General features: G+C 32.4%; 1 protein-coding gene across 2 annotated transcripts in view; it reads left to right on the plus strand.

Annotated features, from left to right (window-relative positions):
• Clk (circadian locomoter output cycles kaput protein Clock) overlaps positions 1–17,363 on the plus strand; it is a 157,085-nt gene that overhangs the window by 118,497 nt on the left and 21,225 nt on the right. For both annotated transcript variants that reach the window (XM_072543905.1, XM_072543904.1), the window contains exon 10: positions 7,565–7,855. In XM_072543905.1, coding sequence (XP_072400006.1) covers positions 7,565–7,855 — 291 coding nt within the window. The remainder of the gene's footprint in view (positions 1–7,564; positions 7,856–17,363) is intronic.

Genomic DNA, 17,363 nt, shown 5'->3' on the forward strand with positions numbered 1-17,363 from the left:
CTTCTGAATAATCTTAGATACGCAGATGACACAATACTCCTTGCAGAGAGCAGAGAAGAACTACAGATCTTGGTTAATCGCATTACTCAATACTGAGAAAGGTATGGAATGGCACTGAATACAAATAAAACAAAAATCATGGTGGTAAGCAAGAACAAGATTGAAGAAGACAGTGTTTATGCTAAAGGAAAACTTTTAGGCAGGGTGCACAGATATCAGTACTTAGGTTGTGAACTGAATGAAGAATAGGATAGAAGTACGGAAATAAAACGGCGTATTGAGATAGCTAGAAGTGCTTTTAGTAAGAAGAAAGCAATATAATGCAATGGAAAACTCAACATCTAAATTAGAACTAGAGTATTGAGATGCTGCGTGTTCTCTGTCCTGTTGTATGGAGTTGAGGCCTGGAAAATTACAGAGGCGAAAGAGAAAAACTCATTATCTTTGAAATGTGGTGCTATCGAAGAATGTGGAAAATATCTTGGACACAACACATAACAAATGCGGAAACGCTATGAAGAATGAAAAAAGATAAAGAAATACTGAACATTATAAAGAAAAGAAACATGAGCTACTTTGGTCACATACTAAGAAACGAGAAATACGAATTTATGCGGCTGGTCATACAAGGGAAGGTGGAAGGCAAAAGAGGACCGGGGAGAAGACGCGCGTCCTGGCTGAAGAATCTGAGACAATGGAGTGGGAAAACGTCAATAGAACTTTTCAGAACCGCTGCAGATAGAGTCAAATGGGCCATGATAATCGCCAATGTCCTTAGGGATGGGGCACGTTAAGAAGAAGAAGTTGGATGTTGGAAAGGAAATGGCTGTCTCTGAGCTTACTAACTATGATGTCATCTGTATTAGTTGCAAGTCCAAAACATCAGGAAAAATATGTGTAGAAAATAGGATTCTCGTGTCTCATCTCATATGTTCTGGAAAACCAAGAGATGATGCTGGGTGCATGTCTCGATATATGGGAAATATATTCGATAACGCCTCCTAGGAAACAATCACAATCACCTGCAAGCAGATATGCTGTATGCTGAAGAGCCATGTGATACACGGAACGTTACTGGGGGTACAGCTTCAGCACAGATAGCCAGAGGCTATCCGCATGGGGAGTCTTATCTCCTCTTTTGTGGTGTCTGGTCATGGATGGATTGATAGCTAGATTTACTAACGACAGACATTATAGTACCTTCTGGTAGTAATATATCCGACGCTCTTAGATTAAGCAAATACAACAAATAACCCAGAAAGCTTTAGTACTTTCATGGAAAATGTGAGTTGTAAAGCCAGACATATTACATATGGTATTTATCAAAAGTGATTAAAATAACAATAATATATGCATCAGTGGTTAAGTGGCCAAAGGTGTAAAAAAAATGTTTATCCTCTAACTGAGCAAGGTGCGAATACTTGAGTGCCTTGGAATTACATAGATTCTGAAGAAAATACCAACACTCTCTCAAACAAGCATAAGCAGGTTAAAGTCATAACAGGAACATTCCTTACTTGACATGCGCCGCTCAAGGGACTACCAGCTAACTTCAAAAAAATATAATACTCATCCACTAAAATGGATAATATCCATTTATATATTCATAATAAATGCAAGGAAGTAGAAAAGTTGAATAAAAAACATGATATGTTTAATATGTTTAAAAAAGTTAGAGAAGTAGATGGTCTTTATCATAAGAAAACTCCACATACTATAACCGATTCGTCGGGAAAAATGATAATAGACGAACATGAAATTCGAACAACCTGGTGTAATTATATAAGTGAACTGTATAATGATGAGAGACCCGAAGAACTGGAGACTTTAGTTGAAGGTGAAGGACCAGAAATACTAAAATCAGAAATACTGCATGCTATAAAGTTAGCAAAGTACAATAAAGCCGTTGGCCCTGATAGTATACCGACAGAGATGTTAAAGCTTATAAATGAGGAAAACATTGGAATACTGGTCAAGCTTTTCAATGATGTTTATTCGACTGGTGATATCCCTGAAGATTGGTTAAAGTCCGAATTCATAACACTACCAAAAAAACAACGTCCAAAAAACTGTAGCGATTATAGATTATGCAGAAATGTCGAGATCAAAGGAAAGACGTCTTTGATGTATTTATTGACTATGAAAAGGCCTTTGATCGAGTACAGCATCACAAATTAATTACAATATTAAAAGATAAAGGAGTTGATAGTCAAGACATACGATTCATAGAAAAGTTATACTGGCGTCAAACAGCGACAGCTCGCATAAATGGAAAATCAACAGAAATATGTAAAATACAAAGAGGTGTCAGACAGGGTTGTATACTATCCCCACTTTTATTTAATTTATATTCAGATAGAATATTTAAAGAAGCGCTGCATAATTTGGAATGGGGCGTGAAAGTTAATGGAATTCTGATAAATACAATCAAATATGCAGACGATACAGTTATTTTAAGTGATGACATGAATGGATTACAATGCCCTTTAAATGCCATTGATACAGTGGGAAGAGAGTTTGGCCTAAACATAAACTGTTCAAAAACAAAACACATGGTGTTTAGCCGTTTAGCACATCAAGATGCAGGATTATATGTTGATGGTCATATAATTCAAAGAGTGTCCAGTTTTAATTATCTTGGTTGCCATATTACTGAACAACTAGATCCAGTTCAAGAGATAAAACGTAGAATCGAGATAGCCCGCACGACATTTTTAAAAGTGAAGTCATTCTTCTGTAATGATAACTTGCAACTTCAACTTCGAAATCGCATGGTTAAATGCTACATTTGGTCAGTCCTCTTATACGGTGTCGAAGCATGGACATTAAAAATATCCACCATTAATCGTCTGGAGGCCTTTGAAATGTGGCTGCACAGACGTATACTAAAAATTCCATGGACGGCTATGCTGACAAATGTGGCAGTCCTTGAGAGAGCAAATGCTGCTCGCGAGCTGCTTGATAACATCAAATGTAGAAAGATGGCCTATTTTGGACACGTAGTAAGGGGAAACCAATATAATATTCTTCAACTTATTATGATGAGTAAAATCGAAGGACGCAGAGGAATTGGTAGAAAGCAGGCCTCTTGGTTGAAGAATGTCAGGGAGTGGACAGGAATGAGGAAAGCTGAGCAACTCTTTAGAATAGCTCAAGACAGAGACAGCTTCGCCATGTTAATCGCCAACGTCAAGGGGACTTGATAGGGCACGTTAAGAAGAAGACTCATCCACTAGTCCTGTATACGCTGGTACTTCTTCTTAAAGTGCCTATCCGTTCCGGATGTTGGCGATCATCAAGGCTATCTTTACTTTGTTTATTGCAGCGCGGACTAGTTCAGTGTTAGTCGTGTTATACCACTTTCGTAAATTTTGAAGCCAGGAAATGAGTCTTCTTCCCGGTCCTCTCTTACCATTTACCTTCCCTTGGAGAATCAGCTGGAGAAGGCCGTAACGTTCTTGATTTCTCATTACATGTCCTAGATATTCCAACTTTTTAGTTTTGACGGTCATGAGAATTTCACATTCTTTCCCCATTCTACGCAGGACCTCCACATTAGTAACTCTGTCAACCCAGGATATACGTAAGATGCGCCTATAACACCACATTTTGAAAGCTTCGAGCCGATTCATAGATGCAACAGTCAGTGTCCACGCTTCCATTCCGTAGAGCAGAACTGTGAATATGTAGCAGTTCAATAGACGGCATTTTGTTTTTAATGATATGTCTCGACTGTTGAAAATGGTTCTCATTCTAGCGAATGCTGCTTTTGCTTTTATTATTCGCTGTTTAATTTCTGTTGAGTGGTCCCATTGGCTATTTAAATTGGTGCCTAGATATGTATATTGCTCGACTTTTTCGATATTCTGTTGGTTGATTGTAAGTTGAGCATTTAGTATTGGTTTTTTATACGCTGGTACAGGGTTCCAGAATTCTGGAATGGGTATCATGAATAAATGAAAGGTGTATAATAAGCCAATTAGCTGCTGTACGACCGATTTGTAACACAGGCTTCAAAAACGAACGTGTAAGACTTGATATGAATTTATCCAAATAAGTTGATATTTAATTTAGATGAATCTGTTTTGGGTAATCAATATAATTAACAATGTTTAAATTGTGATATTATTATTTTTAATTATATTAAAATCGCATTCTTGTATTATTCGTTTCAGAATCGAGAAAACGTTCTATGTTCAAGCTACTTCTGATGCAAATGCAAATAATCATTTCCCTTTTGTCTTCATGTTCCAACGTTAATTCTACTTTAATCTGTACTTTCCCCAACCGCCTACACTGTCGCATTGGAAGTTTTATTTCCAGTGAACTTCTGTTTTTAAGTGACAGGTAGCGGAATTAGCTGAGATTCGTTTCTTGAAGCGCTAAATCGAAAATCCATACTTCCAGTTTCTATTGTTTCAAAGTTATGTTTACACAACTGAACAGAAATCTGTTGCGTAACTTCCAAGAACTGGCATTTTATTCTGAATATTTTCGCAATTACGAAAACGCTATTTATGACGAATTATGATTTTATTTAATTTATTTAATGATTTTGATGGACATTTTTTATTTAAGATCTGGTAATAAATACAGCTGCAATGGAAGTACACCTGGTTCGTTTATTTCTTGGATAAAATTATTCGTTATATGTAACTGTCTTGTTTTATTTAACGGTAATGGGCTTAGAATAATTCGCTTTGAGTCAGAGGGCGTTTAAATACAATATTTTTGTTTATTACTTAGCAATTTTTCTAGATATCTTCATGATCTTCAGGATCTACCTTTCCTATTGGGTTCCATTGCGAAATCCGTTCTCCTTTTTATCTCCTCATTTCTATTACTATCCAGTCTTGTTACTCTACAGCTTCTTCTCATGAATTTCATTTCTTCTTCTTTTTTATGAGGGATAAGCTCCAAAATAATCGAAATTTTGTCATTTCCATCAATAATGGGAGCTGGAATATCTCTCTACTATGTTAAAAGAAAATTGTTGTTGCTTAATCTGCAATTCATCAGTAGCAATACCGAAAAAAGGAAATTTAGAGCGTCACTTCAACACAATACACGGTAATTGCCAATCAGAGTTCACCTAACAGTGAAGTGAGAAAGAATAAACTTCAAGCATTAAAATCTATTTCGACTGCCCAGGAAAATATGTTCTGTAAGCCGAATGAACAGTCTAAGGCTGTAACTGAAGCTTCATTCTTAGTTTGTTATGAAATTGCGCAAAAGTGTACACCGTTTTCTGATAGAGAATATGTCAAAGAAATATTCGAAGATTTATCAGATTTACTGTTAATTTCAAAAATAAAAATGAAATAAAAAAACTATACATGATCTGCAGCTGTTACGGAATTCTGTGATGTGTCGTATAGAATTTTTGAGTAAAAATCTTAATGAACAACTGCAAAGAGATCTACTCCGGTGCGTTGCATTGTCACTACAGCTTGATGAGTCGACGGATATCATGAATACTGCACAGTTACTTATTTTCATTTGGATGGTCTTTGATGGTTTCTCAACAAGAGAAGAGTTGCTAACAATGATATCCTTAAAAGGCAGAACACGATTTATTCACGGAATTCAAACATTTTGTTGGTAAGATTAATCTGCTTTTGTTTAATAGCGACAAATGGGGCTCCGCCAGTGATTGGTGTTAATAGTGGATTTATATCAATATGTCACAAGGATGAAGATTTCCCGGACTTCATTAATTACCACTGCCTTATTCATCAACAGGTCCTGACAGTAAAAGGTTTAACACAAAAGACGTGATGGATATTGCGTTTAAAATTGTTAATTCAATAAGAGGCAAATCTCTGCAAAGACGGCTGTTTAAGCAACACCTGGATGACGAAGAACCAGATTTAAACATTCACACCGACGTAAGGTGACTGAGTCGCAGCAAGTTTTTGCCAAGAGTTTCGAGATTTGTTAAATGACATTATTAAGTTTCTTGGAGAAAGGGTGATGATCATCAGCAATTGATTTGGCAATGTGATTTGGCATTTCTAGCAGATTTCACTGGTAAACTGAGCATAAGCGCATTGAATCTGGAACTGCAGGGCAAGAACAAAACATTATCAGAAATGATAAGTTGTATTGCATCATTCAAATCTCCAGCAGTATCTGGAAATCTCTTGATAGTTGATATTAAAAAGAAAAGGTTTTCAAGATTTATGGCATTAAAGATCACATGGAGAAACACTCTTCCTATGTTTTCAAGCCACAGAAGTATACAGCAGAAATTCGGTCAGTGGTATCGGACTTTGAAATCCGTTTTAGAGATTTCAATAAAATTGAAAAGTTGGTCGAATTTGTAAATTATCCATTCAATGATACTATTCATGACACCTTTGAAATATCCAAATAATTTGCGGAGATATTCCAAATGGACCAACTTTTACATAAAATTGAAATAGATTTCTGGCCATTGGTGTGCAATGACAAATATCCAAATTTAAAGAAATGTAGTCAACAACTGCACGCATGTTTTGGTTTAACCTATTTATGTGAATTAGCGTCTTCATATTTAAAACAAACGAAGAGTAAACACCGTTCCAGCTTAAGCTCATACGTTGGATTCTTTAAGGTTGGCCATTTCCAACTACAGACCAGACATTAAGAACCTAGCAAAAACTGTTCAAACGCAAGTCTCACATTAATTTTTTTTTCTAATTTATTATAGTTGGAAAAATAAATAAATAAGAATTACTACTTTTGTTTTATTTAGGTATTACTAATACACACTGGAGAGCAATAAAACTAATTCATCCAGAATTTTAGCTTTCAAAGTCAAATTAGCTTACCATTTTTGTCTTTGGATAATTTTGTTCTTGGTTGGAAAACTTTTTTCTCAAAATAGAATTGCTTTATCATCATACTTTTTCTGTTCATGTTCTGTTAGCCTTTTAATCTTTTTTTTATTTTTTTTTCCTCTTTCTAAATCTTAGATGTTTTTTGATTGTCGTCTACTTGCAATATATTCCTCTTTGGCTTCTCCTGTACTGTTGATTAGCGTTTTAAGCCTAGCTTGACTTTTTTTGTTCGATTAGTCTCCGCCAGTCTTTGCCATCCATCTTTTCGGCTAGGTTCTTTGGTTTTCTATCAACGTTAGTTAAAATTTAAGACTAGGTTTCTCTACTAATAGCAGAATTACCCCTCACCCTATCCGTAAACATCGACGTCTCTATCCGTTTGTTTTTTCTTGTGAATTTTTTTTATCTCTGTTTTTGGATCTCCTGGAACTCCATAATTGATATTTTTAGATGTCGTGTGTAAAAATAAAAAAAAATGCCTGATGCAGTCCAGACATGACCTTTAATTTAAGAGTGACGATTAATGTGTTTACTAACAAGCAATATTTGTATGGAAGATTGTTATAAAAATCTCAAAATTGTTTTTGGTCTAAAAAAATTTATTACTTGCAAGTTGCTATGATTATATAAAGTATTTTTTAATAAGAGTAACAATTGTATTAGAAATAAACTTTGTTGTCTAAGTATATCTATTTTTGCGTGTATTATAATTTATGAACACTCTTCTTTTAATTATTGTTTAGAAAGTAAGAAATACCTACGGAAATACCCAACCCGTCATCAGTCAGTCCAGTCCAGCTCAGGCCACTACGCAACAAGTTCTACCTCAACAGTCCCAACCTCAACAGCAACTCCAGTCTCCCGCTCAGCTTCAGCCACAACCGCATCTGCATCAGCATCCCATGCAGATACCCCCACAGTCCCAACCCATACCTTCAACGCAATTCTTGGATCCTCAACACTACGTAACGGCAATTCCTGTGCAGCAGTTGATTACGAATTTCCCTTCGCCTGGAGTCCTTTCGCCCACGCCAGTAAGTACTTGTAATCATTCTCATATAGTTACATATCGTTAAAAATATCGTACAATGTAAAAAAGTATTGTGTTTGTTATGATATCTTCAATAGAAACCTAAACAATAAAAATCGGCCAAATCAGATGATATAGGGTGCGGCATTAGTGAGGCGAAGTCCACTTACTTATTAGGTAAAAGTTTGAGCATAGGTAAGACCATATTTTGAAAATATTTTCAAATATACAGGGCTATCCATATTGGCAAGGTGGAACAAACACTTCCTTTTTAATGGAACACCCAGTATATTTGTAAATTTTTGGAGCCTTCTCGATGTTCTCGTTTTTACATGTAAGGTTCTGCAATGGTATACAAGATAGTTTAAGAGATATTTACGTATTTTACTAATTTCGTAGCAATATAAAACACCCTGTAGAATTATAGACAATGAACTATGCCAATGCTGACAAACTTATATAATTGAACTTTTCTCTGACGATCGTAATTTATATGCTAAGAATGAAAATACAGACTTAACTGGTCCACCAATTTTAGAATCAGAAGTGAAATAGCCGATCTCAGGTTTAAAAAATTAGTTAGACAAATATGTCAGTTGGACAAATAAAAAGGGAACACTGACAGAGCTTCTTAAAACAAATGAATCAAGACTTCTACGGAACACAAAAAGAAATATGGAGAATGATCAGAGGACAAAGAAAAGAGATGAACGAACTATTTAAAACGAAACACATTCAGAAGGAAACATGGGTAGACTACTTTCGATTTCTATTTGCTAAAGGTGACGATAATGAACCACCAACACCAGAGGTGACGACAAATGAAGAAATAAATATTGAGGATAAAGAGGTAAAGGAAGCATTAAGGAAATTAAAAAATACAAAGTCGCCAGGAGAGGACAGAATACCAAAAGAACTCCTAAAGTACGGAGGACCAGTTCTGACCAAACAACTATTAAAACTAATCCAAAAAATAATAGAGCAAAACAGAATTCCTTAAGAATGGAGATTAAGCATCCTAATACCTCTCTTCAAAAAGGAAGAAAAATCCCTCTGGAAAATTACAGAGGAATTAATTTATTGAACACAACACTAAAATTAACAACCAAAGTGACGACAAATAAACTAATTGAAATTATACCACTAGCAAAAAAAAACAACAAGGTTTTATGTCGGGAAGATTATACCGACACTATATTTATAATGAGACAAGTACAAGAGAAATCGTTAGAATACATCAAACCGGCATATCTATGTTTCGTGGACCTTAAGAAGGCATTTGAACGGGTCAAATTAAAGGACGTTATCCACTTATTGTACGCAAGAGAGATACCTCTATTAATAATCAAAACGACCGAAAATATCTACCAAAACAACACAATAAAACTAAAAGTAGAAGAAGAACTAACCGACCCTATTGAAGCTGGAAATGGGATACAACAGGGAGATTCCCTGAGTCTTCTATTGTTCAACCCGATTGTGGATGAAATAATAACGTATGCTGCACCAATATAATATAACCGCCAGAAAATTTAACATGTTAATTTCCCCAAAAAAGAAAAGTTTAAATATCTAGGCATACTATTATCTAGCTACGGAAAGCTCGAAACTGAAGTAGAAGATCAAGTGAATGAAGCAAACATAGCTGCAGGCTGCCTTAATGAAAAAATATGGAGAAATAAAAAAATTTCGGGAAATAAATGAAAGGCAGAATTTCCAAAACAGTCATCAGATCAATAATGACATACTCGGCAGAAACACGACCTGACACAGAAGGGACACAAAAGGTGTTAGAAACAGCAAAGATGAAAAATTGATGGTAAGACACTATGGGACAGAGGTAGAAGTACAGATATACGACGTGGATACAAGGTGGAGAACATCAAGAACTGGGTAAGAAATAGAATGAGAGTAGAATGGAACGATCATATAAGCCGAATGACAACAAATAGAGTAGTAAAGACGGCAAGGGACGGTTCACCAATAGGAAGATGATCGGTAGACAGACCACGAAAACGATGGAACCACAACATACTGGAGGTACATTGAAATATAGACATGGCAAGAGTTATGTCTACATAAAAAGAAGAAGGAGGAGGTTTAAAAAATAATAAGGCTGTAAGACCTTGACATCGTAAATGCGGAAATAGTTCAACTCTTCTATATCAAGCAAACTCTTTAATACAATAGTGAAAATAATATACAATAGTGAAAAATACCATCACTGGCTTGATGTCCACTTTCATAGTAATTACAAAAAACCTCAACGTCGGGGGCTACGAAGATCATGGCCTAATCAGCTTAATGAGCCACTTACATTCTTAAAAGTAATTCTGTAATGATAAACAGCTCAAGGGGGTCAGAGAGAAATAGATCAGGTGATAATAAGCTGATCGTACATAGGAACATTTCAAATGCCTGTTTGCTCAGAATCGGAAGCTTCATTGGGGTGGGTAACGATACGACTAATAGAAGAATAACTTCTTACTAATAATTAACTAATAATTAACTTCTTACTAAATGGATTTCGGTCTTTAATAAAATCGAAACGAAACATCATTTAAAACGTATATTAATTACTACTTAAACATCAGAAAAAATGATAAATAAAGTACAGTAGACTCCCTGTTAACCGGCCACCTCTTGGCCAGAGCCTGGCTGGTTGACCAAATGACCGGTTAATCCGATGAGCAGACATTTTCATGAGAAAAATCAAGTATGTAAATACATACATATATCAAACACATATATGTACAGGATGTATGCACGTATGAAACACATGCAAGCACATGTATGTACAGGAAGGTGTATATTAATAAAGATCACGGAGTATCTTTTTTAGTCAAGTAAATCCAAGAGAAACGTTACTTTTATCATCACCAGACAGTTGTTTAAAAATATTGCAACTAAATGCTCAATCTTTGACAAATAAGTTACTCAAACTTGAAGTCTTAACATTGCAGGAAACACCCGATATAATTTGTCTATCAGAACATTGGTGTACTGAAGAAAACATCCAATTTATGACCCTGAATGGATACAACATCGCCGCTTATTTTTGTCGAAAGTTCCATATCCATGGAGGATCCATCATCTACATCAAAACTGATATTAAATTCAAAACATTAGATGTCTCTAACTTAAGTGAAGAAATGGTGTGTGAGTGCTGTGCGATTTCTCTGTTTATAGCCAATAGGAAAATTTGTGTTATTAGTGTTTATCGTTCGCCATCAGGAGAAGTTCAGAGTTTTCTGTGTAAATTACATAATATATTGGAGCTATGCAGTAAGTCATATCATGATATTTATATTTGTGGGGATCTAAACATTGATTATCTTGTCATGTCTAATAATAAGCAATCTTTTAATGAGTTTTTAGTTAGTTATAATAGGCCAGGGAAATAAGCAAAAAAAGTTCCTTGTTTTTGACACTCGTCCGGCCAGGCAAACAACAGTTGTTATGAGTAGTATGGACCTCTGTAACAAAAACCTATACGTTTCCTGCAGTAGATTTTTTGGACTTAATTAGTTATTAACAAATTAAGGTCAAAAAACGGAAAAATTTTGCTTTTTTCGTCTATCGGCAAAAAGTGAAGGATTTTAAACAAATTTTACAAGAAAAGAAACTTTTAAGTCATATAAAAACCTTCAAAATGGAGTTTACTAAATGTTTCTATCCTTATTTGTTGCTTAGGAAATTGCAAAATAGGTCAAAAATTTCGGTTTTTTATAAATGTTAATAATTTTTTTGAAAATAAACTTATAACATTTATATTTCATAGAATGCTGTGTCTATGAGTGCTTAAAATAATGTTAAAATTTCAAAGTGATCGGTCAAATAGTTTAAGAGTTATTTTATTTGTTTATCCCAAATTAATTTTTTTTGCAACAATATAAGTCAGAAAATTATTTAGTTTTAATAATTGTAATGATAGTTTCTTGAAGAAGAAGACTTGTTCTATTATTAACATTAAAAAAAAATTAAGAAAATTAATTTTAAATATTGCAAAATAATCTTGCAAAAACATGTCGATTTTTTGCTTATAAACAATTAGAATAACTTTTTAGCCATTGCCTGTAAGAACATTATTTTTTTATATTTAAAACGCCTAAATTTTTTTACAAATTTAAAAGAAAAAAATTTTGTCCTAAAATGATTTGGGACAAAGTTAGCCTCTTTTTTTATTTAATTCATAACAGCTTTGTTTATAACAATTAAGAATTCTCAGTAGATCTGTTATAGTAAGAATTACAAAAAAAAGTTGTTGACAAAAATTGTAGGCAGCTTTAAACTCCACATTTTAAAATTAGTTACAATCTTACAGGGTGTTCCATACGATGGTGGCAGACCAAACTTATGTTTTTTTAAATGGAACACCCTGTATTTTATTTTAAATTTGAAATCTGCTTTACTTCCACATCACAACAATGTAAAGTTTTATTATGTTATACCAGGTATTTAAAAAGTTATAACCAATATTATCTGAAAATCGTATCAAGTTTAACTCCCTGTATAATTACAAAGAAGTATAGGAACATTGATCTATTGCAACCATAGTTTTTTAATAATTATTAAAACTTATAAAACATATTCGTTTTTATAATATTCGTTAAATCAAATACAGGGTAAGTCAAAATGCAAGTACATTATTTTCTTGGTAATTTTAAATAGAACACCCTGTATTTTATATCGCTATCAAAAAGTACTAATATCGTACTTCAAATTTTATAAAGTACTTCCTATACCTAAAGTTATCAGTTTTCTAGATATTTTTATTTTTCTATCAAAGTAATAATTTGGTAGATATTTTAACGTTTACCAATAATAATTATTATTAATTCAGTAACTAAATAGCGACACATAAAAGAAAACAATTTATTTGAAATAAAATTGATAAAAAATAATAGTAATTTTAACTTATCTTACTTAAGTAAGGTGTTCAAAATGACCTTGATAAGTTCTAGCTGATAGTAATGAATTTTTATTGCATTCCCCCAATATCCAGATCATATCTACCATTTCATCAGTAGTAAAATTCATTATTGCTAATTTAAATTGAATTAATTACTGAATTACTAAATAATAATTGTTGATAATTTACGGTGTATCCCAATACTGAATTAATAAACAATAATGTCAAACTGTCAGTTTCTGACAAATCAATCATGGCCGACTCAAAATAATTATTGGTAAACGTTAAAATATCTACCAAAATAATATTTTGATAGAAAAATAAAAATATCTAGAAAACTGATAACTTTAGGTATAGGGAGTACTTTATAAAATTTGAAGTACGATATTAGTACTTTTTGATAGTGATATAAAATACAGGGTGTTCTATTACCAAGAAAATAATGTACTTGCATTTTGACTTACCCTGTATTTGATTTAACGAATATTATAAAAACGAATATGTTTTATAATTTTTAACAATTATTAAAAAACTATGGTTGCAATATATCAATGTTCCTATACTCCTTTTTAATTATACAGGGAGTTAAACTTGATACGATTTTCAGGTAATATTGTTTAGAACTTTTTAAATTCCCGGTATCATATAATAAAAATATATATATATATATATAAACATATATTTTAAAGTAGATTACTTTAAAATTATATTGCCAATATTACTGATTTGCATTATTGGGACGACTTTATTGTAGGATAGTTCATTCGATAACATGAAATTAATTCTAACTTAAAAAGAATAATAATAAAATAATAAAGAATAGACATTAGAAAAATTATTTTAATTAATATTTCCAAAGCAATACTATTTTTAGAAACAATTGAATAGGACAATTTGTTGTTTTCATAAAATCTATTATAAATAAATTATTTACAATTTTATTAAAGAGGTATAAATTAATTATAAATATTTATGTTTTTAAATAAAAATTATCTCAAATATTATAATAAAAATTGAAAAAAAAATTGAAGCAAATTAGATAGTTTATTTAACAATTTATTGAAATCATGCATATTCGTAATGTACGCAAACAGTACATACAAATTAAAAAAGGAACGTTGAAACCCATAAATAAGAACCAGCGATACAGCTAACAGCTCCTTCCCCCTCCCTTCGGCTTCCGTGAGTTTCGAAGCCAGCCGATTTTAAGGACCACATTTTGAAGCTTTGTGGACGATTTCGTTGAAGGGCAATTTTTTTAGAATGTGGTACGTTAAAACTATAAAGTGTTTTCTTTTAAATAACGCTAATTAGATTTATTAATTATTATAAACAAGGCTGCTATGAATAAAATAAAAAAAAGAGGCTAACTTTGTCCCAAATTATTTTAGGACACATATTTTTTCTTTTAAATTTGTGAAAAAATTCAGGCTTCTTAAATATAAAAAAATAATATTCTTGCAGGCAATGGTTAAAAAGTTATTCTAATTGTTTATAAGCAAAAAAGCGACATGTTTTTGCAAAATTATTTTGCAATATTTAAAATTAATTTTCTTAATTTTTTTTTAATGTTTATAATAGAACAAGTCTTCTTCTTCCAGAAACTACCCTTACAATTACTAAAACTATATAATTTTCTGACTTATATTGTTGCAAAAAAAATTAATTTGGGATAAACAAATAAAATAACTTTTAAACTATTTGACTGATCACTTTGAAATTTTAACCATATTTTAAGCACTAGAAGGCACAGCATTCCATGAAATATAAATGTTATAAGTTTATTTTCAAAAAAGTTATTAACATTTATAAAAAACAGAAAATTTTGACTTATTTTGCAACTTTCCAAGCAACAAATAAGGATAGAAACATTTAGAAAACGCCATTTTAAAGGTTTTTATATGACTTATAAGTTTCTTCTCTTCTAAAATTTGTCTAAAATGCTTCACTTTTTGCTGATTGACGAAAAAAGCAAAAATTTTCCGTTTTTTGACTTTAATTTGTTAATAACTAATTAAGTCCAAAAAATCGACTGCAGGAAACATATAGGTTTTTGTTACAGAGGTCCATACTACTCAAAACAACTGTCGTTTGCCTGGCCGGACGAGTGTCATGAAAAAATGCTTATTTCCCTGGGCAATAATCTGAGAGTCACATCTGAGGCTCCTACAAGAGTTTTCGTAGATAAAGTAGGTAAAACATCATCTACAAAATTGGATTACATATTGACAAATATCGAACCACATCTTTATAAATCAAATGTGTTCGAGGGTCACTTCAGTGACCATAAAGTATTTTCACTTAGTTTAAATTTGCAAGCCAATAAAGTATCGAAAAAAGATAAAAAACCCATCAGTTACAGGGATATGTCAGATGAAAATATGCGGATGTTTAAAGCAGGGATTTCTTCTACAGTTTTTGATGAAGTTTATTCACAATTGAATGCTGAATATGCCACAAATTCATTTGTTAGCATTTTAGATTACAATCTAAATTTATATTGTCCAATAAAAACACGGTATAAAGCACTCAAAACAAATAAGGCTACATGGGTAACAAATGAGGTAAGACACGCTAGTGAAAAACTAAAAAATCTACACTGGATAGCAAAAAATATAGGGAGTCTCGAGTCTCAAGATACCTATAAACAGGCAAAAAAAGAATATAATTCTCTATTAATAAATACTAAAAAAAACTTTCATAGTGACTTAATTAATCAATCTTACAATATACCAAAAACAATTTGGAATTTAGTAAACAGTGAAACTGGTAGGCAAAAGAACAGGTCTGATATTATTCTACATTATGATAATAAAATTATTACCAAGTCTTGTGATATTGCTAATTCGTTTGCCTCATATTTTGCTACAATTACAGAATACAATCTTCAAACTCATTTTGGCACATCGTTACCTTCTTCTTGTACTACCTCAAAAATGTGTAACAAAACATTTTTCTTTTTACCCGTAACTCCAATTGAAATAAAAAATACAATCGATCAACTAAAAAATAAGCCTAGTACTGGTATTGATAACATATCTGTAAAAATAATAAAACTGATAAGTGATCATATATCGATTCCTTTAACCCATTTAGTTAATCTCTCAATAACAACCAGCCAATTTCCATCCATATTTAAAATGGCAAAAGTTATTCCAATCTTCAAAAAGAATGACCCTCATGATATTTCAAATTATAGACCAGTATCTGTCCTTAGCATAATTTCAAAAGTAATAGAGAAGGTTGTATACAACAGAATGTTAAATTTTATAGAAGAATACAATTTATTAACTCCAACCCAACACGGCTTTAGATCAAAAAAGTCAACACTCACGGCTGCATGCAGCTTGTTTGAGCGTATTTATGATGAATTAGATAGTAGAAACCACGTGGCAGGATTATTTTTTGATCTATCACGTGCTTTTGACTGCTTAGACATAACATTTATTCGCAATAAATTATATAACGTTGGTTTTAGAGGGATATTTCTAGAATGGATAATAAATTTCTTAAGTGACAGGAAGAGTGTTGTTAAGATGAAAGAATCAAGCTCAGAACCATACACGACAAATAAAGGAGTACCACAGGGATCCGTGCTGGGACCATTATTATTCCTAATTTTTATTAATGACCTACCAGATCACATAAGGGCACTTATAATATCAATGTTTGCTGATGATACCTCGTTAATAGTCTCTGCACGTACACTAGAGGAATTAAAAATGACAATGAAGACTGTTGTTGACTGCTTTATACGCTGGTGTAATACCAACAGACTAATATTAAACATTGACAAGACGCAAATTATTTATTTTCATTCATACAACTCATCTAAATATGACTATATCTTAACCATCCACGATAGAAACAATATGTTATCTTCCACTCACTCTACAAAGTTTTTGGGTGTATTCATTGATTGTAATCTCAAATGGTCAGAGCAAGTGAATTCAGTGAACATGAAATTGAATAAAGCTTTTTATGCTATATCTAGAATTAAAAACGCACTACCCATCTCGGCATTAATGAACGTTTATTATAGCCTTGCTTACAGCCACATGTGCTACAATGTAATTTTGTGGGGGAACTCAGTAGATAGTAACAAAGTGTTCATTAACCAAAAAAAAATTATCCGTAAAATTTTTAATTTGGATTATCAACAGTCTTGTAAACCAGTTTTTATTAAACATCAAATTTTAACTTTCTACTGCCTATATATCTATAAATGTTTACTTTATGTCAAAGAGGAAATCAATTCATTTCCAGTAAATTCAGACAATCACTACTACAATACAAGAAGTGCTGAATCTTTACGAGTTCCTAAACACAGAACATCCAAATTTCAAAATTGCTTCAGATATATGGGACTGACCTTATACAATCATTTGCCAAAAACTGTGAAAGAAATACCACTTATCTCTAAATTTAAAAAAAATGTTAAAGATTTACTCTTAAGAAAAGCATATTATTCTATAAATGAATATCTTGAGGACAAACTGCAATAGCTTCATATTTTACTTGTAAAAATGTTATTTTATATATTTTATGTTTTGTCAATTTTTTTTTACACTGTGAATATTGTATTATACACATTAATGTT

Source organism: Diabrotica undecimpunctata, chromosome 9 (genome assembly GCF_040954645.1).
Source record: "Diabrotica undecimpunctata isolate CICGRU chromosome 9, icDiaUnde3, whole genome shotgun sequence".
Lineage (NCBI taxonomy): Eukaryota > Metazoa > Arthropoda > Insecta > Coleoptera > Chrysomelidae > Diabrotica > Diabrotica undecimpunctata.